At 37.1% G+C, this 22,761-nt stretch overlaps 1 protein-coding gene across 3 annotated transcripts in view; it reads left to right on the top strand.

The window, feature by feature from the left end:
- Positions 1–22,761, top strand: part of KLHL20 (kelch like family member 20) — a 94,609-nt gene that overhangs the window by 38,599 nt on the left and 33,249 nt on the right. For all 3 annotated transcript variants that reach the window (XM_082388195.1, XM_082388194.1, XM_082388196.1), the window contains 5 exons: positions 3,008–3,166; positions 3,927–4,021; positions 6,323–6,438; positions 12,373–12,556; positions 20,936–21,079. In XM_082388195.1, the coding sequence (XP_082244321.1) occupies positions 3,008–3,166; positions 3,927–4,021; positions 6,323–6,438; positions 12,373–12,556; positions 20,936–21,079 (698 nt within the window). The remainder of the gene's footprint in view (positions 1–3,007; positions 3,167–3,926; positions 4,022–6,322; positions 6,439–12,372; positions 12,557–20,935; positions 21,080–22,761) is intronic.

Here is a 22,761-nt window from a genome sequence, read left to right as displayed (position 1 = left end):
TTTCTCATTCAAAGTAACTCCTTCACACAACTTCTTTAACAGATTTGACTCTTAACTTCATTCCACTGTTTTTAAATATCAAACCCACTCTCCAAAAAATAAAGATTTGCCATCATTTAGGATTTCCAAAATAATTTTCCAAAGTCATTGGACCCCAGATTAAGAAATCCCTGCTTTAGAATCTTTGGGAATGATGGTAATGTCCTATATCTTGATTGTGGTCATGGTTACATGAGTATATACATTTATCAAAACTTACTGAACTGTACATTTTAAATGAATAAATAAAGTTGATTTTTTTTAATTTCCTGCTTTAATCATAGCTTCAGTTTTAGATCTAAGGTAGTTACAAATATCTGAAGAATATTTTTAACAGTAGAGAAGGTTTTTAGGATCCCTTGCAGTTCTAACCCTGCCTCCAAAGTCAACTGATATATTGAAATCCCAGTGAGGAAACCTTACCCTTGATCATGGACTAGAATGGTTCTGTGTGGATGCAAAGAAAGTTACCGTTTGGGGCTGAAAACTTGTGATTCATTTAAGTTATTTTCGAACTTAAATCTATATTTAATTTCCTTCTATTTTATTAGGCATAACTTAATTCATACAGTGTTACGCTTGCTCATAAACATAAACTTAAATTTTTTTTTCAACTCAACATCAGTGAATTCACCATTCATTTCTGTTACAACTCTAGAATACTTTCCTTATTCATTCTTATTGTTTTCAGCTTTATTCATTTTTCAGATTGTATCTACATTTATCTGAAGAAACTAAAAGTTAGCTCATTACCATAATAGTGTGGGACTTAAAATTAGATCTCCTGCAAACTTTTATTTAAAAAGTGGGTATTTTAAAGCATTATTTTCTTAACCTGGTTGTTTGGTTCAAGGATAGACTTCAGTGCTAGATTTGCCCTAATGGTAGATCGTTAATATCTTTTTCTTGTTGATGGAAAAAAGAGAAGTGATGTTTTAACCAGACTTTGTTCATCAAAAATATTATTTTTACTCTTTGCTCTTAGTGCCAAAAAACATTTTCTCACACAGATGTTTGTGTCTTCTTGCCATCTAAGATTTCCAGTAAGTGACTTGTTAAACTTTAAACTTGGTGTTCCTTGATATTTATATATTTGTTTTATAATCACTAAATTGGGGGGAAAATTTATACTCTGACAAGATCCTAAAAGAATGTTAATGCACTTCACAAAGATATACAATACCACTTGTCTTAAGTAAAGAAATCAGAGTAAAAAGAAAATAAGAGGAAAGAAAGATACAACTATGGCTAAAATTTTGTATGCCATGAAGGCCAGCATACTTCATTTGGAGCTAGGCCCCAAATCTGGCTCTTGACTTTATAGCCCCCAACATAAGGCTGCCAGATAAAATACAGGATGGCCAATTGAATTTATTTCAGATGAACAACAAATAGTTTTTAGTATAAATATGCCCTGTACTCTTATTTGCTAAATCCAACAACCCTGCCACAGAGAGTACAATGCAGGCATTCTAACTAAGTGACCTGGCTAAGCAACCTCACCTAAAATTTAAAGGTTTCCTATTTCATTCCTGAACCCCAGAAGGTCTCTCATTCAGATGATATGAAGACTTGTGCCATAAAACTCGAAGTGCTCATTAGTGTTTTCCACTATAAGTACAGATGACCTTATGGCCCTTAACTTTTATTTTGAGATTTGCATTTTTTCTAATGTACTTGGGGAAAAATTCTTAATCAGATATTCAAATTGTTATGGCTTATCTCGTTTCCTCCTAAATATTCTGACTTTTTGACGAGCATGAAAATAACCCTGTCCCGAGAGAATACATCATCTGCATCAGAGCTTGCATGGTGGGAATTTGAGCTCTTAAACCATATCCTTCCTACATTAACAGACATCACATGTAGCACACTCTTCTGAATGGGAGAACAAACCACATGGAGTGTAGCAGTGACCATTTCCCTTCTCTGCATTGCACCTTGTCCCTTTTACTCTACATACCGATGACAAGCTTTACAAGATTCGGGGATTTGTGGCTGGACTGCACAGCAATGTTGCCATTTCATCTGCGTTCTGACAATGCCCTAAAGCCTTGGGTACAGATAAATAATTGGTGTGTCTGTAGTTTCATATATATATATGAGAATATGAACATATCAGAGTGGTTTGGTCCTCAGAGGCGTTTTCCTGGGTGTAATGCTCTCATCGTTATGTTCATTTTTGCTTGTAGAAATGCTGACATGCTCATTCTTTTTTCAAACTGGCCCCTTGGTGCTTCTGCCCTAGACATTGCCCTTTCAGCAACTAACCTTCCTCTAAAAGCTTTTCCTGATTTTTTTATATGCCTCTTATATTTCTGGGAGTTCTAATTTGGTATAGTTAGTTTAGTTTATTTTGAATATAAATTTTTATCTTCATACTTCATTTTGGAAAAAAAGTATCATTTTTCTTAAATTGCTTAAATCACAAATTATTATTTTTCCTAAATTTTAACTGTGCCCTCTGTATTCTATGTTCCCTTTTTAAAAATTAATAAACTTTATTTTTTTAGAGCAGTTTTAGGTTCCCAGCAAAATTGAGCAGAAAGTACAGTTCCCATGTACCCTGTCTCCACACACACATAACCTCTTCCAATATCAACATCTTGCAACAGAGAAGTACATTTGTGACAACTAATGAACCTACCTTGACATGTTATTATCACCCAAAGTCCATAATTTACATTAGGGTTCATTCTTGGTGTTGTACATTCTATGAGTTTTGACGCATGTCTAATGATATGTATCCACCACTGTAGTATCATACAGGATAGTTTCATTGTCCTAAAAATCCTCTGTGCTCCAGCTATCTCTGTTTTCTTTTTAAACTTTTCTTGTCCTCTGGTACTGTTTTGAACTTCAGCTCCATTGTGGAATAGAGTTTTGCCCTACAACCCTGAAGAAAAATATTAAAACAATCAAATCTGATCACAGAGTTCTTTTTTTTTTCTTACCGAACTTCAAACAGGTGATGGAAAGTGAAGAGTTCATGTTGCTTCCAGCCAATCAACTCATTGATATAATATCTAGTGATGAACTAAATGTTCGCAGTGAAGAACAGGTGTTCAATGCAGTGATGGCCTGGGTTAAATACAGTATTCAAGAAAGACGTCCTCAGTTACCCCAGGTATGATGGAAATGCTTCTTTAAGTAACTGTTTTGTACTGGATGAAATAATATGTATTTGACTTGCAAAAAAGAAACAATCTTCACTAGCCTTCATATTAGACTGTAAAAAAGACCATCTCTTTCCAAATAATCAAGGAGATAAGTGTTAAGAAGCATTTTAAGTGTTTATCATTATGAACTTTTTGCTCCTTTGCTTCTTCTGTTTTGCATCAACTCTAGGTTTGGGCCATAGCACAAAACAGAACTTAAATGATACAAAATGAACAAAAGAAAGCAAGGATAGCAATTATCATGCTTCCCTTCCCTATGGCTTGGAAATCCCACCACAGTTTGAAGAGTAAAGAATTATATGGGTCATAAGTGGTCACTAAATGAAATATTTAATGTTCTTGTTATTATGATGATAGTCCTTAGCAACTTAATAGGATATTCTTCTAGATTGTTAATTAGAGTACAGCCATGTGAGCTAATTATAGAAGAGCTTATAACAACATACTGCTGAAAGCATAAAGTAGCATTCTAAAGTGATATTAGTGTGCTTTCAATTTTCTGATTATTCTAATTACTGAATTGGTGGTTAGAATAAATTTAGTATTTATGCCTTCCCTCCGTCTTCATTGTTTATTAGTTAGATCAATTAATTAATCCAATTAGATCTCAAAATAGTTGGAAACACAGTAGGGAGCATGGGTTATGTATTCTCTTAAATATTTTGCAGATGGGAGTTTGTGCCTTTAATAGTGTTTATTATCTCATAGGTGCTGCAGCATGTTCGTTTGCCTTTGCTTAGTCCCAAGTTTCTGGTGGGTACTGTAGGCTCTGATCCCCTCATCAAAAGTGATGAAGAATGCAGGTATGAATGACCCTGGATGGGAAAAATCAACAACCAAACATTCCTGTCCTCTCCTAATTTCCTTATTTGTATTGCTTCCTAAATATTGTGTTTTTTAGTGCTGAAATCAAGGCAATATTTAACTGGTTTTTCTTCTGGGCTAGGGTCAAAAGGAGATGGAAAAAGAGATGACTGAACTTACAGTATTCCATTCCATTAGTTTTTTTATGTGTGGTATTTATTAGTGTAGAAGTGGCAATAAAGAGGTAGATTTCTAAGATTTAATGCAAGCTTGACTTTGAAGAGGCAATTCTCTGCTAATACATCTTTTCTTGAGATAAATAATGCTCTTGACTCCATCAAAAAAGTGTATGAGGAGCACTTTTTCATTCCATTACATATGCCAAGTTAGGGAATAGGATCAGCCTTGCTTTCTGAGATTGTGGACAGAGTTAAAGGTCTACTACACCCCTAAAGTAGCTATGGAAAGATTTCCACTAGAGCTTGATGAAGCAGTTTCATAATTTTTTTTGACTGAAAGAAACTCTAAATGCTTTTACATGACAAACAGAACACCTACTTTATTGGGCTATCTCTGTACTATATACAAAATTTAATAAACTACTTTTCCACTTGACAGATTTTAAGGTTTAGTTTCAAATCTTAAACCATATGGTGTTTTTAACTATTGTTTCCCAGCATGTTCCACATATAAAAATGAAAGAGTGAGTCAGAACTCTCTTTAAACTATACCAACCTTTGGATCTCCCTTCGTGACTAAAGAAACTTGTTCTAGAATCAGGAATCTCTAGAACAGAGATAGGACATATAGATTCATTTGCATTTCTTCTATAATCTGAAGTGTGTTCCTGTAACAGGAGATGTTAGAGGGGGTTTTAGGTGTTTACCTTTTAAACTTAAAGACAAGTGGCAATTAATTCCCCCCAAATATTTATAACAGCAGAAGGAAAACCACATGAACTATGGATGCTGAAATCTGAAGAAACAATACAAAGGTGCCCCTCTCCCATAAAATATAAATTGGATTGTACTGATTCCAATGAAGAAATTAAAGATACTTATAAAGTCACTTTTAAAAGAAGCCTGTTCCTGATATCCTGACCTTATTATTTACTAGCTGTGTGACCTTATTCAAGTTACTTAAACCTCTTTCTGGTACAGTTCCTTTATCTATAAAATAGGGATAATAACAGTACCTATTCCACAGGGCTGTGGTGGAGATTAAATGAGTTAATATGTATTAAGCCCTTATTATTGTTGTTACTATTAATTTTGTGTTGGCTGCTAAGTATTAGCTCTATAGTACTCTTTCTAGGAACCCTTGAACAACTTAATTAAAAACCAGTAATTAGGAGATCACAGTCTTTGTTTTTAGCTGAGGAAGCTAGAAAAAGTTCTTGGCCATCAGCTTGGGATTTTGGGGGGTTTTTGTTTGTTTTTGTTTTTAGCATAAATAAACCCAGATGAGGCCTTAGCAAAGCCATATACTGGAAGAACATTACTGGGTCATGCCTGGGACTGGTCCGGCAGGAATAAATTACTCGATGTAATATAAAGTAAATAGAGAAATGAAAATATAGTGTAATTTAGGAAACACTTTCAGAGTTGAGAAAGAACAGAGTGACAGATTGAATTTGCACTAGTCACACATTGAATCACTCAAAGGACTCAAGTGAAATAAGTACATAAATAGTTTGAGTTAGGATATTGTATTTAACAAGTGTAATTACTAGGTTCTTCTCATTAAAGTACCTTAATAGAAAAAAAAAAAAAAAACTGTGTTCATCCTCAGTAGACTTGTTGAGAATAAACTATTCATATAGTACCATAGAAAATTAATATTAAATGACAATAGAGTGTTTCTTTTTAGCAATCCAATTTTTGGCCTAGTTTTATTACTTTAATCTAGCAAATATCTAGTGTCATGGCTGATGTGCTACTTTGCCAGTATCCTGCAAAATCTAGTAAAATTCATTAGAAAGCAGTAACTATGCAGGCTGATAATTAAGTTGTAATTTTTAGTTCCCCATAAGTTATTGTTAGCCTCAAGCATGTTGAGTTTTAGGCTAAATTTGCGGTAAGATATGAAGTCATGATGGAAATACCAATCAATTCACAGCTCACAGTGTGACTGGCATCATTGCTCTCATGTTTGTGACCTTTTTAATGTTGGCTGGCATTCATGATTTGGTTTGATTTATGCTTGCTCCCCTTTGCCATCTTACATATTCCTTAACCATATTGGGATTTTACTAACAATATTATTTAGACATTTGGAATAACGGCAGAATTTTTCCACAGAGACTTGGTAGATGAGGCTAAAAACTATCTTCTATTGCCTCAAGAACGACCACTAATGCAAGGACCAAGGACAAGACCACGGAAACCTATTCGATGTGGAGAAGTACTCTTTGCAGGTTTGTATCTTAACATACTGTGACTAAACCGAATATTTTCCCACTTGAGAGACTGTCATTTGAGTAGTCCTTTGGTCAGTTGTGATATCCGTAAGAAATGCATAATAATTTATGATGTGGACTTCCCTGGTGGTCCAGTGGTCAAGACTCTGCGCTTCCACTGCGGGGGGCACAGGTTCAGTCCCTGGTTGGGGAATTAAGAACCAGCATGCTGGGCTTCCCTGGTGGCGCAGTGGTTGAGAATCTGCCTGCCAATGCAGGGGACACGGGTTCGAGCCCTGGTCTGGGAGGATCCCACATGCTGGGGAGCAACTGGGCCTGTGAGCCACAACTACTGAGCCTGCGCGTCTGGAGCCTGTGCTCCGCAACAGGAGAGGCTGCGATAGTGAGAGGCCCGCGCACCGCAATGAAGAGTGATCCCCGCTTGCCGCAACTAGAGAAAGCCCTCGCACAGAAACGAAGACCCAACACAGCTAAAATAAATAAATAAATAAATTTATTCAAAAAAAAAAAAAAAAAAAAAAGAACCAGCATGCTGTGCAGCACATGGCCAAAAAAATAAAATATTTTTTTTAATTGTAAAAAAAAAAAAAAAGTTCACATCTTTTAAAAACAAACAAAAAATAACTTATGATGTATCTTGACTCTTAACTCATGATCCAACACTGGTGCTCTCCAAAAGAGTGCTGCATTTTTATATAAATCTAAAAATGTCATGCAGTGGATGTTTTGTTATAATAAACCATATGCATGAATTTATATTCCAATGTGCCAGTCACCTCATAATTAAATGGAACTGTCAAACATTATCTTACATTAAACAGTTACACTCTTTCCTAGCTCTCCTGAGCTAGATTGAGCCCAAGACATCCTGCTGTATCATTCTGCTCCCACTGTCTGCCCCTAAGTATCTGAGAACTTTCAGTCTTAGATATTTCACTTCTGTGCACATAAATTCAGCTCTCTTAGTCACTTGAATAACAACTTTCTCACCGTTTGGTAAAACTTCTCACTAGTTCTGTCTTAGTCCGTTCAGACTGCTATAACAGAAAAGCATATACTGGGTGGCTTATAAACAACAGAAACTTATTTCTTATAGTTCTGGAGGCTGGCAAGTACAAGATCAAGGTGCCGGCAGATTTTGGTGTCTGGTGAGGGCCCACTTTGTCCTTCTTCATAAACTCCATCTTTTCATCTTTTGCTATGTCCTCATGTGGAGGAAGGGGCATGGGATCTCTCTGAAGTCTCTTTTATAAGAGTACTAATTCCATGCATGAGGGCAGAGCACCTCCCTAAGGCCTCACCTCCTGATACCATCACATTGAGGAATAGATTTCAATATATGAATTTCAGAGGGACACATTCAGTCTATAGCAAGTTCTTTCTCTTCAAAATTTTTTTCAAATCCTGATTCATGGAACTAGCTGGAACCTATTGTATTCTTTGTATTTATGCTCCCACATTTCAGTAATTCCATGGCTATTAAATGTAGGCTTTCTCGGATTCTGTTTGATATGTTAAGTGTTCTATTCCTTTTCATCAGGGAATTCTATGTAATCACTGGGGCATAGTATCCTTCCCCTTCAGCCTAACCACTTGCCTATCTTTTTCCCTTCAATTTTGTTTTCTCTTGGCATGTGGGAATGTATTTTCCCTTACATTTTTAGAAGAAAAATTTGATAATTTATGTTTGAGATCTCCTTTTTAAATTTTTTCATCTAAATTTCTTCACATAGAGGACTGTAGCATTTCTTCAAGAAGAAAATTGATGCCACATTTTCTTTTTCTGTCTAATCCTCATCGGGCTTTTTCCTTCTCTTTTGAAAGCATTCCTTCATTCTGTTTTAGATTTCAAACTTGATTATTAATTCATCATGTACTGAATTCTCCCATACTCCCAGTATCCTATGTCTCTGTTTGTTATTAATAGATTTATTTCTATTATCATTCTTATTTATTCCTATGACTTTCATTCCTATATATGCATGCACAGGTACATATTCACATACTCATGTGGGTTTACTTGCTTGCATGCTCACACCTATGTACATCTGCCTCCTCACTCCCACATACCATCTATAGTTGCCATAAATCGGTGAATAAATTCATTGCCAGATCTGGTTAAGTTCCCAGGGAGGTCTTTATAACATTTGTTTAGCTTTGTTGGTTAAACTAGATAAATTATATTGTTAAAGGTCTTTTATTTATAAAAGTAGTTTATGTGCCAGCTCCCTATACATACAAGAATGCTATAAATTACATCAGAGTTTCTGTTTCCCCAATTATGAAAGTCAGTTATCTATTTTTTTTTTAATTAGAAGGATGCAAGATCTAATTATTTGGTACCTAAGGTTTATTTTCATGATGTCATGTTGGTTTCAGGAATTCTAGTACTAGTAGGGCCATCTTTGTGGAGGTATATCCATTGTTATCAAGATCTATTAACTATTTTATTTGGCTGTTATAGTACCTGGAGAAGGGATAACAGTATACTACTGTTTCATCAGCCTCAGAACATTCTGGCAGTGAATTAAGAACTAGGTTAAGGAAGAGGGGAGGATAATGGGAACTCAGGAGAAAATGGAACAGAAGAGAACCTTCCTATGATCAAAAGCTAGAAACAGCCAAATAGGTTTATGGAACGTACAATACATTTCAGGTCCAGGGTTCTTTATGGATTCAGTGGGGGTTACCAACCCAGTGGAACTAGACAAGGTACACCTTTGGGGATGCTGAGAGACAATAATGTAGCTCCATTAAATAGAAATTTAAACTTGATTTGAATTACTCAACAGCTGCCATCTTTATCCTGCTGGTTCCCACCATATTCTTCCAATATAATATGATTATAAATTGTCAGGTGCCATGTTTTCAATGTGTAACCATCTTCACTAAAATCTCATTAGCCTCTGTTGATTAAATCATGGTATTAATGAAATCACACTTTGCCTTCTTTAGAAGCCAGTTAAATTGGATCAATTTCATGATCTCAAACTCTTGCTAGTAATCTCATAATTTCATATTGCTGATTGGGTATCTGATTCCTCTACTATATTTTTAACTACTTCAGAGCAAGGACCATCTCTGATTTATTTTTGTAGTTTCCAGAGTGTATAGCAATCTTGTCAGAGCAGGCACTCAATAAAGATTAATTGCATGCTGTTGATCCTGAGGAACACTAGTGAGAAATTAGCGTCGACCCATCATGATTAATGGAAAAGGAAAATTGGAAAACAATAATGGATTGCTAATGTCACTTTGTGCATGAAAGATAACCTTTTTTTTTTAAATATTTATTTAATTTATTTATTTATTATTTTTGGCTGCGTCGGGTCTTAGTTGCGGCATGCAGGATCTTCGTTGTGGTATGTGGGATCTTTCATTGCGGCATGGGCTCTTTGTTGCGGTGCACAGCCTTCTCTCTAGTTGTGGGGTGCGGGTTTTCTCTCTAGTTGTGGCGTGGGCTCCAGAGCACGTGGGCTCTGTAGTTGTGGTGCACAGGCTCCAGAGCATATGGGCTCTGTAGTTTGCAGCACGTGGGCTCTCTGGTTGAGGCACACAGACTCAGTAGTTGTGGTGCGGGCTTAGTTGCCCCGCAGCATGTGGGATCTTAGTTCCCGGACCAGGGATTGAACCCGTGTCCCCTACACTGGAAGGTGGATTCTTTACCACTGGACCACCAGGGAAGTCCCATTATAACCTATTTGTAAATAACACTTTTTAAAAGTTTTTCTGATCATAGAAGTGAATACACATGAAATATAGAAATATTTGTTAACACAGAAAAACATAAAGAAGAAAAGTTAAATCATATGTCACCTCTTTTACACTATTAAAGTTTCCTTTTTCATTTGTAGAGAAAAACCATTAGGTCTTTTTCTTTACAACTGTATTGGTTTTCCCTGCTTTCTCAGTCTTTTTATGCTATCCAGATCTGACCTCTGTTCTTGAGTGATACTGTTCCACTGACATTATTTTAGATCTTGACCCACCTGTCTCTACTTAAAACTTAATCCTTAATTTGCTTTGGTTTTTACTGCAATTTTTTCATTATCTTTGGAATGCCAAATTACCATTTCTCACGTAACTTTGGAAAATTGAGTCTTCATTTCTTCATCCTGGAAGCCTAAGATCAAATCTATAATCTCAGTAGTTTTTTAACTCAGCATTTTACTCCTACTGATGTCTTCTGGCTTGTCCTCTTGTTTTCCATTAGGTTTCTTGATGCTTCTCAATTCTGTGCTTCTGTTTTGTTGGGGATTTTTTTTTTTTAGTATTCAGTTCAGTGATCCTTATTCCAGACACTTTGTGAAAGTTGCCTACTTTAAGGTAACACTTTTTTATCAAATCTGTCTGTGAAGTAATTCTTTTCACAGTCAACATCTCACGCATATAAAACTATATGTCACCTTTTCAGCAATATTTTGTCTTAAGTACATCACTTAACACAAATTGAGAGTTCTCACAACAGAAACTATGCATACACTTTATCTTGCTAAGTACAGTGTATTGGCTTGTAATAATAACTTAGCTAGTTCTGTCCCCATTATACCATCACCTGCTGCCTTGGAAATCATAATGCACATAAAATTGCCATGAGGCAGTGGAATTGAACAACTTTTTCCTTTTCTTGTTTCCCCAGGTCACAGGAAAGGTTTAAATTTGATTTCCTAACGGCCTATTTTTTTTTCTTTAGTATCAAAGAACACAGATTATGAAGTGATATTAACTTGATTTGGAGCCGTGTAATCCAATAAAAAGCTGGTTTTAATAGCTTTCATTATAAATTGTGCCTGAGGTTTAATGATTAGGCTGTTTGATTTGTCTCAAGTGCTTATAACCCTCACATTTGCAGCCAAATTTTATGTTGGAAGTTAAGATGTTTTCTCTGATATTGAAACTCCAGGCATATATCCCAGAACAGAATTCAAATTTAAGCAAATTAATATATAGAAAACTTACTGTGATTTAGTATTAGTTGAATATCCTAATTTAAATGAAATCATAATAAAATAAAATGTATACAGCATATTGAGATTTGAAATAAGGAATGAGTTTTCAAATCCACCAGAAGAAGGTTAGAAACATTCCCATTTTATTCTGGCTCAGGAAGTTATTGAGACCTCCTAGAAACCATTAGTTTTCAAATGTTTTGAGGTTAAGTTATCCTTAGACTTCACTTTTTAAGCTCCAGAATCTAGCTCTTATTTTAGATTGAAATAGAGATGATTTTAAAGAATAACAAATTAAATTTATCTGCTATAATTACACTTTTTTTCAGGGAACACTCAGAGAAGCTTTATTGAACTCAGTTTGAACCTGTTATTCTGAGTATTACTTACTTATGAAAAATGTAATTTCTTCAAAATGTGTTCTGATCCTGAATGTCATGTTGGATATTGTAAAATTCAGTACAGACTGCAGATTAAACAGAAGGCAAAACATTTTATAAGTCATAAGAATTTTTTTATTATTTTTAGTCACAAGATGAGGTCACGAGTAGATGAGCTGAAATCCCTCTCCCCTAACAGAATAAAAGAATTTTTTTTTTAAACAGGCTTCTGAGGTATGGTTCTTCCTTTGGTTTTTGATAATACATTACATTTATGTAGAGGCAACAGTCAAGCCCTAGTTTTCTAACTAAATTCAACGTTCTAGCCATTAAATGCCACATTACTTCCCAATATAATTTGAATTGGTGTCCTTGCCCTCCTCTGTAAAATGGACCTAATACTAACTTATTTAGAAAATTTTAAAGATTATAGCAATCCCAGTGGAATAAGTAAAAATCATAACTTATGTTTTAACCTGCTTCTAGAGGCGTTTGGTAATAAGCCCAAGCATTAGGACTTAACCAAATAAAAGTTAGCAGTGAGTGATACATTCTATGCTTTAGGACAGGTATTCTCCTGACCATTTCTGTTACTTCCCCAGTTGGTGGTTGGTGCAGTGGAGATGCCATTTCCAGTGTTGAACGATATGATCCACAGACCAATGAATGGCGAATGGTAGCTTCAATGAGCAAAAGGCGATGTGGAGTTGGGGTCAGTGTTCTTGATGACCTGTTATATGCAGTAGGAGGCCATGATGGGTCCTCTTATCTCAATAGTGTTGAAAGGTAAGTAGGGTCAATTTGAAATGTTTTTCTCTCCTATTCATATTGTTTTGTTTGAGATGTTAATTAGAAACAGATGTAACGTGTTGCTTTAGTTTTGTGTCTGTGGCACTAGCTGGCAGCCTAGACCACTTACTGTGACAGACAAGTCCTTTATGATCTGACCTCCACCTATATTTCCAGTCTGTCTCCCTGGCACACCACTATTCCCTAAACACGCTAGTGCAGACCCACCAAGTTGTTTGCAGTTCCTTAGACATGCTGTCCTCTTTTGTGCCTCTTTGCCTACATATATGCATGCTGTTCGTTCTTCCCTGGAATATCTTTTCAAGATTCAAATGGTACTTGTTATATAAAGCCTTCTCCAGCACCATACAAACAAGTTAGGTACTCAGTCCTCTGATCTTTCACAAGTATTTTGAACATACTTGTACATATCACATTGGCTGTAATTGTTTATTGAAATGTCTTTTCCCACATCTGTGACAATGCCTGGCACATTGGAAACCTACAATAATTTATTTTTTAATAACTTTTAGCTTCTTGTTCTCATCCAACCCTTTTTCATTCAGCTGTGTTCTTGATACTTACCAAACATCTATGAAGCCCTGCAGCATATCAAGATCTAGAGATACAGATTGTATAGTTGAAAAGAAAAAACAACAAAAACAGAGGGATCAGCTCCATAGAAGTTTAAAAAATAAAAGCACACTTAAAAACAAATTGAGTTAACTAAATAAGGGTGGAAATGATTACATATTTACAACTTAATAACAGTGAAGCCCATAAATATCAAAATGTGTGGTCTGCAACTAAAGTAATATTCAGAGGCAAATTTATATACATTATAACTTATGTGCATTCATTTGAAAATAAAAAAGATGGGAAAATAAATCATGCTTTTAAATCAAAAAGTTATAAAAAGAGCAACAAAACCCAAGAAAATAGAAAGAAGAAATTAACTGGAAAGAAAAATTAATGATATTAAAAACAAATATATAGCTACAAAAAGAGCAATTTGATAGTATTTTAATTAAAAATGAAGAGGGGGACCTTCAAGATGGCAGAGGAGTAAGACGTGGAGATCACCTCGCTCCCCACAAATACATCAAAAATATATCTACAAGTGGAACAGCTCCTACAGAACATCTACTGAATGCTGGCAGAAGACCTCAGACTTCCCAAAAAGGAAGAAAATCCCCACGTACCTGTGTAGGGCAAAAGAAAAATGAAAAAACAGAGACAAAAGAATAGGGACAGGACCTGCACCTCTGGGAGGGAGCTGTGAAGGAGGAAAAGTTTCCATACACTAGGAAGCCCCTTCACTGGCGGAGACGGGGGGCTGGGGGGGGGAAGCTTCGGAGCCACGGAGGAGAGCACAGCAACGGGTGCAGACGGCAAAGTGGAGAGATTCCCGCACAGAGGATCGGTGCCGACCAGCACTCACCAGCCTGAGAGGCTTGTCTGCTCACCCGCTGGGGAGGGTGGGGGCTGGGAGCAGAGGCCGGGCTTCGGAGGTCAGATCCCAGGGAGAGGACTGGGGTTGGCTGCGTGAACACAGCCTGAAGGGGGCTAGTGCACCACAGCTAGCTGGGAGGGAGTCCGGGAAAAAGGCTAGACCTGCCGAAGAGGCAAGAGACCATTGTTTTGGGTGCACAAAGAGAGGCGATTCCTTCCCTCTGTGCCCACAGAAGGCAGAGCACTGCCTAAGCGAGCTCCAGAGATGGGCGCAAGCTGCGGCTATCAGCTTGGACCCCAAAGATGGGCATGAAATGCTAAGGCTGCCGCCGCTGTCCACTAAGAATCCTGTGTGCAAGCACAGGACACTATCCACCACCCCCCATGGGAGCCTGTGCAGCCTGCCACTGCCAGGATCCCGTGATCCAGGGACAACTTCCCCAGGAGAACACACGGCATGCCTCAGGCTGTTGCAACGTCACACTGGCCTCGGCTGCCACAGGCTTGCCCCGCGTTCCAATTATGACTACCATACCCCTCCCTCCGCCCAGCCTGAGTGAGCCAGAGCCCCCTAATCAGGCGCTGCTTTAACCCCCTCCTGTCTGGGTGGGGAAAAGGTGCCTGAGGTCTTGGGGAACAGATGCCTGAGGGCGACCTACACACACAGGTGGGACCAAAACCAAAGCTGAACCCCAGGAGCTGTGCGAACAAAGAAGAGAAAGGGAAATTTCTCCACGCAGCCTCAGGAGCAGTGGATTAAATCCCGACAATCAACTTGATGTACCCTGCATCTGTGGAATACCTGAATAGACAACAAATCATCCCAAAATTGAGGTGGTGGACTTTAGGAGCAACTGTAGACTTAGGGTTTGCTGTCTACAGCTGATTTGTTTTTGATATTTATGTTTATCTTAGTTTAGTTTTTAACACTTGTTATCATCGGTGGATTTGTTTATTGGTTTGGTTGCTCTCATTTTTTTTATTATTTTTTATGTTAATAATTTGTTTTAATATACTTTATTTTATTTTACTTTATTTTTTTCTTTCTTTTTTCCTCCCTTTTCTTCTGAGTTGTGTGGCTGACAGGGTCTTGGTGCTCCGGCCTGGTGTCAGGCCTGAGCCTCTGAGGTGGGAGAGCCAAGTTCAAGACACTGGACCACCAGAGACCTCCCGGCCCCACGTAATATCAATCAACGCTAAGACCCAGCTCCTCTAAAGTTAAACAAAATGAGAAGACAGAGAACTACGCAGCTGATGAAGCAGCAAGGTAAAAAACCCACCAGACCAAACAAATGAAGAGGAAATAGGAAGTCTACCTGAAAAAGAATTCAGAGTAATGATAGTAAAGGTGATCCAAAATCTTGGAAATGGAATGGAGAAAATTCAAGAAACGTTTAACAAGGACCTAGAAGAACTAAAGAGCAAACAAACAATGATGAACAACACAATAAATGAAATTTAAAATTCTCTAGAAGGAATCAAGAGTAGAATAACTGAGGCAGAAGAACGGATAAGTGACCTGGAAGACAAAATACTGGAAATAACTACTGCAGAGCAGAATAAAGAAAAAAGAATGAAAAGAACTGAGGACAGTCTCAGAGACCTCTGGGACAACATTAAACACACCAACATTCAAATTATAGGGGTCCCAGAAAAGACAAGAAAAAGAAAGGGTCTGAGAAAATATTTGAAGAGATTATAGTTGAAAACTTTCCTAACACAGGAAAGGAAAGTCAATCAAGTCCAGGAAGCACCACGAGTCCCATACAGGATAAATTCAAGGAGAAACACACCAAGACACATATTAATCAAACTATTGAAAATTAAATTCAAAGAAAAAATATTAAAAGCAGCAAGGGAAAAGCAACAAATAATATTCAAGGAAATCCCCATAAGTTTAACAACTGATCTTTCAGCAGAAATTCTGCAAGCCAGAAGGGAGTGGCAGGACATATTTAAAGTGATGAAAGGGAAAGACCTACAACCAAGATTACTCTACCCAGCAAGGATCTCTTTCAGATTCAAGAGAGAAATTAAAACCTTTACAGACAAGCAAAAACTGAGAATTCAGCACCACCAAACCAGCTTTACAATAAATGCTAAAGGCACTTCTCTAGTCAGGAAACACAAGAGAAGGAATAGACCTACAAAAACAAACCCAAAACAATTAAGAAAATGGTAAGAGGAACATACATATCGATAATTACCTTAAATGTAAATTGATTAAATGCTCCAACCAAAAGACACAGACTGGCTGAATGGATACAAAAACAAGACCCACATATATGCTGTCTACAAGAGACCCACTTCAGACCTAGGGACACATACAGACTGAAAGTGAGGGGATGGAAAAAGATATTCCATGCAAATGGAAATCAAAAGAAAGCTGGAGTAGCAATTCACATATCAGAAAAAATAGATTTTAAAATAAAGACTATTACAAGAGACAAAGAAGGACACTACCATAACGATCAAGGGATCAATCCAAGAAGAAGATATGAAAATTGTAAATATTTATGCACCCAACATAGGAGCATCTCAATACATAACGCAAATGCTAACAGCAATAAAAGGGGAAATCAACAGTAACACAATAATAGTAGGGGACTTTAACATCCAACTTTCACCAATGGACAGATCATCCAAAATGAAAATAAATAATGAAACACAAGCTTTAAATGACACACTAGACAAGATGGACCTAAATTTTATTTATAGGACATTCCATCCAAAAACAACAGAACTTTCTTCTCATGTGCTCATGGAACATTCTCTAGGATAGATCATATCTTGGTGCACAAATCAAACCTTGGTAAATTTAAGAAAATTGAAATCATATCAACTGTCTTTTCCAACCACAAGGCTATGAGACTAGATATAAATTACAGGGAAAAAACTGTAAAAAATCCAAACACATGGAGGCTAAACAGTATGCTACTAAATAACCAAGAGATCACTGAAGAAATCAAAGAGGAAATCAAAAAATACCTAGAAACAAGTGACAGTGAAAACACGATGACCCAAAACCTATGGGATGCAGCAAAAGCAGTTCGAAGAGGAACGTCTATAGCAATACAATCCCACCTCAAGAAACAAGAAAAATCTCAAATAAACAACCTGACCTTATACCTAAAGCAATTAGAGAAAGAAGAACAAAAAAACCCCAAAGTTAGAAGAAGGAAAGAAATCATAAAGATAAGATCAGAAATAAAACAAAATTGATAAACCATTAGCCAAACTCATCAAGAAAAAAAGGGAGAAGACTCAAATCAACAGACTTAGAAATGAAAAAGGAGAAGTAACAACTGACACTGCAGAAATACAAAGGATCATGAGAGATTACTACAAGCAACTGTATGCCAATAAATTGGACAACCTGAAAGAAATAGACAAATTCTTAGTAAAGCACAATGTTCTGAGACTGAAACAGGAAGAAATAGAAAATATAAACAGACCAGTCACAAGCACTGAAATTGAAACTGTGATTAAAAATCTTAAAACAAACAGAAGCCCAGGACCAGCTGGTTTCACAGGCGAATTCTGTCAAACATTTAGAGAAGAGCTAACACCTATCCTTCTCAAACTCTTCCAAAATACAGCAGAGGGAGGAACACTCCCAAACTCATTCTACGAGGCCACCATCATCCTGATGCCAAAACCAGACAAAGATGTCACAAAAAAAGAAAACTACAGGCAAATATCACTGATAAACACAGATGCAAAAATCCTCAACAAAATACCAGCAAACAGAGTCCAACAACACCTTAGAAAGATCATACACCATGATCAAGTGGGGTTTATCCCAGGAATGCAAGGATTCTTCAATATATGCAAATCAATCAATGTGATACACCATATTAAGTTGAAGAATAAAAACCATGGGATAATCTCAACAGATGCAGAAAAAGCTTTTGACAAAATTCAACACCCATTTATGATAAAAACTCTCCAGAAAGTAGGCGTAGAGGGAAGCTACCTCAACATAATAAAGGCCATATATGACAAACCCACAGCCGACATCGTTCTCAATGGTGAAAAACTGAAACCATTTCCTCTAAGATCAGGAACAAGACAAGGTTGCCCACTCTCACCACTATTATTCAACATAGTTTTGGAAGTTTTAGCCACAGCAATCAGAGAAGAAAAAGAAATAAACGGAATCCAAATCAGAAAAGAAGAAGTAAAGCTGTCACTGTTTGCAGATGACATGATACTATACACAGAGAATCCTAAAGATACTACTAGAAAACTACTAGAGCTAATCAATGAATTTGGTAAAGTAGCAGGATACAAAATTAATGCACAGAAATCTCTTGCATTCCTATACACTAATGATGAAAAATCTGAAAGACAAATTACGGAAACACTTCCCATTTACCACTGCAACAAAAAGAATAAAATACCTAGGAATAAACCTATCTACGGAGACAAAAGACCTGTATGCAGAAAACTATAAGACACTGATGAAAGAAATGAAAGGTGATACAAAGAGATGGAGAGATGTACCATGTTCTTGGATTGGAAGAATTAACATTGTCAAAATGACTCTACTACCCAAAGCACTCTACAGATTCAGTGCAATCCCTATCATACTACCAATGGCATTTTTCACAGAACTAGAACTAAAAATTTCACAAGTTCTATTGAAACACAAAAGACCCGAATAGCCAAAGCAATCTTGAGAAAGAAAAATGGAGCTGGAAGAATCAGACTCCCTGACTTTAGACTATACTACCAAGCTACAGTAATCAAGACAGTATGGTACTGGCACAAAAACAGAAATATTTATCCATGGAACTGGATAGAAAGCCCAGAGATAAACCCACGCACATACAGTCACCTTATCTTTGATAAAGGAGGCAGGAATATACAATGGAGGAAAGACACCTCTTCAATAAGTGGTCCTGGGAAAACTGGACAGCTACATGTAAAAGAATGAAATTAGACCCCTCCCTTACACCATACACAAAAGTAAACTCAAAATGGATTAAAGACCTAAATGTAAGGCCAGACACTATAAAACTCTTAGAGGAAAACATAGGCAGAACACTCTATGGCATAAATCACAGCAAGATCCTTTTGGACCCACCTCCTAGAGAAATGGAAATAAAAACAAAAATAAACATATGGGACCTAAGGAAACCTAAAAGCTTTTGCACAGCAAAGGAAATCATAAGCAAGATGAAAAGACAACCCTCACAATGGGAGAAAATATTTGCAAACGAAGCAACTGACAAAGGATTAATCTCCAAAATATACAAGCAACTCATGCAGCTCAATATCAAAAAAAAAAAAACCCAACCCAAAAATGGGCAGAAGACCTAAATAGACATTTCTCCAAAGAAGATATACAGATTGCCAACAAACACATGAAAGGATGCTCAACATCGCTAATCATTAGAAAAATACAAGTCAAAACTACAATGAGGTATCACCTCACACTGGTCAGAATGGCCATCATCAAAAAATCTACAAGTAATAAATGCTGGAGAGGGTGTGGAGAAAAGGGAACCTTCTTGCACTGTTGGTGGGAATGTAAATTGATACAGTCACTATGGAGAACAGTATGGAGGTTTCTTAAAAAACTAAAAATAGAACTACCGTATGACCTACCAATCCCACTACTGGGCATATACCCTGAGAAAACCATAATTCAAAAAGAGTCATGTACCACAATGTTCGTTGCAGCTCTATTCACAATAGCCAGGACATGGAACCAATCTAAGTGTCCATCAACAGATGATTGAATAAAGAAGATGTGGCACATATATACAATGGATTATTACTCAGCCATAAAAAGAAACAAAATTGAGTTATTTGTAGTGAGGTGGATGGACCTAGAGTCTGTCATACAGAGTGAAGTAAGTCAGAAAGAGAAAAATACTGTATGCTAACACATATATATGGAATCTAAAAAAAAAAAATGGTTCTGATGAACCTAGGGGCAGGACAGGAATAAATATGCAGACATAGAGAATGGACTTGAGGACACAGGGAGGGGGAAGGGTAAGCTGGGACGAAGTGAGAGAGTGGCATGGACATATATACATTACCAAATGTAAAATAGATAGCTAGTGGGAAGCAGCTGCATAGCACAGGGAGATCAGCTCAGTGCTTTGTGACCACCTAGAGGGCTTAGATAGGGAGAGTGGAAGGGAGATGCAAGAGGGAAGGGATATGGGGATATATGTGTACATATAGCTGATTCACTTTGTTATACAGCAGAAACTAACCCAACAGTGTAAAGCAACTATACTCCAATAAAGATGTTAAAAAAAAAATGAATATACTCTATGCTCCATGATTCTGCTTCTCATCATCCATTGCACAAGCAGAAATATACAAGGGTGATCACTGTTTTTAATAACAAACTGTCACAGACAATGTAAGGATACATCAATAGAAATATGATTTAAATAATACATGGCACACACAATATAATGAAATAGTTCAAAAGAGAAATCTAGAGCTATATCTATTATGAATAGATCTCAGAAATATATTGAGTGAAAAAGCAATGAGTAATATGTGGCATTACTTATGTACAGAAAACATGCTTGCATATAAAGAAATATATATATGTGGATAGATATATACCTATTTAAAAGAATTTTACCAAAAAATCTTGAAGGATGTACACCAAATCAAAATGGGAAAAGAACAGAAATTGGGTGGAACTCAAAGAGAACTTTAGCTTTATCTATAACATTCTGAAAAAAATTTTTAAAGAAAATATATTTATATGTAACTTTTTAAGTAAAACTGAATTTCAAAAACTATATATAAATTAGACTATCACATATTTAGTTATTTATCAGCCCATATTTGGGGAAAGAATATATATATCATATTATATATCATTGCATATATAAACATAGCCCTCTTTGTGTAATACGAACTGTGTTCTTGACGTGTTCTCTGCAGGTATGACCCCAAAACAAACCAATGGAGCAGTGACGTTGCTCCTACAAGCACCTGCAGGACAAGTGTTGGTGTGGCTGTGCTTGGAGGCTTTCTCTATGCTGTGGGTGGCCAGGATGGAGTGTCTTGCCTCAACATCGTTGAGAGGTGATTTTTTTTTAAGTCATTTTCAGTTTTTTAAAAGAAACAATTTAGGACACTAGGGATTCACTATTCAGTAGATTTCCCATGGGCCTTAAGGAAAAAGTTTTCAGTTAACTTTAAAGTCTAGGAAGATGAAAGATATAACCCAATTTTTTAAATTATGTGTTACACTGACTGAGCCTAACATTGAAGTGTTGGAATCATATTTTAAATTTCATTTTATATATGATATCAAGGATACCACTTCTGAGATCTATTCTGATTTTTTTTCCCCAGTAATTGGAATGATTTTGCTCAGACTTCCTCCAGAAAAAATGATTAAAGCAATAATTTTTTGTGTAGCATACCTTATAAAGACTCCAAGGTATTTTGTATGTGGATTCTCATTAATTCTTTTTTTAAGTTTTTATTTATTTATTTGTTTGTTTGTTTATTTTGGCTGTGCTGGGTCTTGTTGTGGCACGCAGGGTCTTTGTAGCAGGGCTTCTCTAGTTGCGGTGCGCAGGCTCAGTAGTTGAGGCATGCCGGCTCTTTAGTTGCGGTGTGTGGGATCTTAGTTCCCCAACCAGGGATCAAACCCAGGCCCCCTGCATTGGGAGCATGGAGTCTTATCCACTGGACCACCAGGGAAGTCCCTGGCCCCTCTCATTAATTTTTGTAGTATACTTGGGGAAATCTTGGTGGGTTGCCATGATTTACTGTATACTTTTTTTTTTTTTTTTGTCTGCGTTGGGTCTTCGTTGCTACATATGGGCTTTTCTCTAGTTGCGGAGAGTGGGGGCTACTCTTCCTTGCTGTGTGCAGGCTTCTCATTGCAGTGGCTTCTCTTGTTGCAGAGCACGGGCTCTAGGCGCACGGGCTTTGGTAGTTGTGGCTCGCAGGCTCTAGAGCGCAGGGTCAGTAGTGGTGCATGGGCTTAGCTGCTCCACGGCACGTAGGATCTTCCCAGACCAGGGCTCGAACCCGTGTCCCCTGCATTGCCAGGCGGATTCTTAACCACTGCGCCACCAGGGAAGCCCCTATACTTTTACAAATCAGTTAATTTTGGTGAAATAGATTCTGTTTTTAATTTCTTGCCCTGTCATTTTTTTATCATTCTATCTTAGAGATTAGGTTTTGGAGTCTCATGTGCTATGATTACTGGCAACAACATACTATACTTCATTCTCACTTCTTAAAAAGAGATAAATTTTTGAAATAACGTTTACTAGTTGGGTTACCATGTTTAAGTAGAGGAATTTAACTCTGTCTTAGAGATAAAGTTGCAGGTAACTCTTGAAAGCAATGCCAGTTCCTTTTTATCTGTCTGTCAAGAAACTTATTTCTTCACTTTCAAAATTCTATGCAAGAGGATTCTGGGAAAATAATAGCACCAACCACATAATTTTTTAATCTCTCCAAATTCCCACATAAAAACAGAGCAATAAACAGAAAAGCTATAAACCTACAGGCAGGGACTTCCCTGGTGGCGCAGTGGTTAGGAATCCGCCTGCCAGTGCAGGGGACATGGGTTCAAGTCCTGGTCCGGGAAGATCCCACATGCTGCAGAGCAACTAAGCCTGTGTGCTACAACTACTGAGCCCACAAGCCACAACTACTGAGCCCGCATGCCACGACAACTGAAGCCTACAGAAGCCACCGCAATGAGCAGCCCATGCACTGCAAGGAAGAGTAGCCCCCGCTCA

Source organism: Balaenoptera borealis (assembly GCF_965194805.1).
Source record: "Balaenoptera borealis genome assembly, chromosome: 1".
NCBI lineage: Eukaryota > Metazoa > Chordata > Mammalia > Artiodactyla > Balaenopteridae > Balaenoptera > Balaenoptera borealis.
The sequence above is the reverse complement of the archived record's forward strand: the minus strand, read 5'-3'. Positions and strand labels throughout refer to the sequence as shown.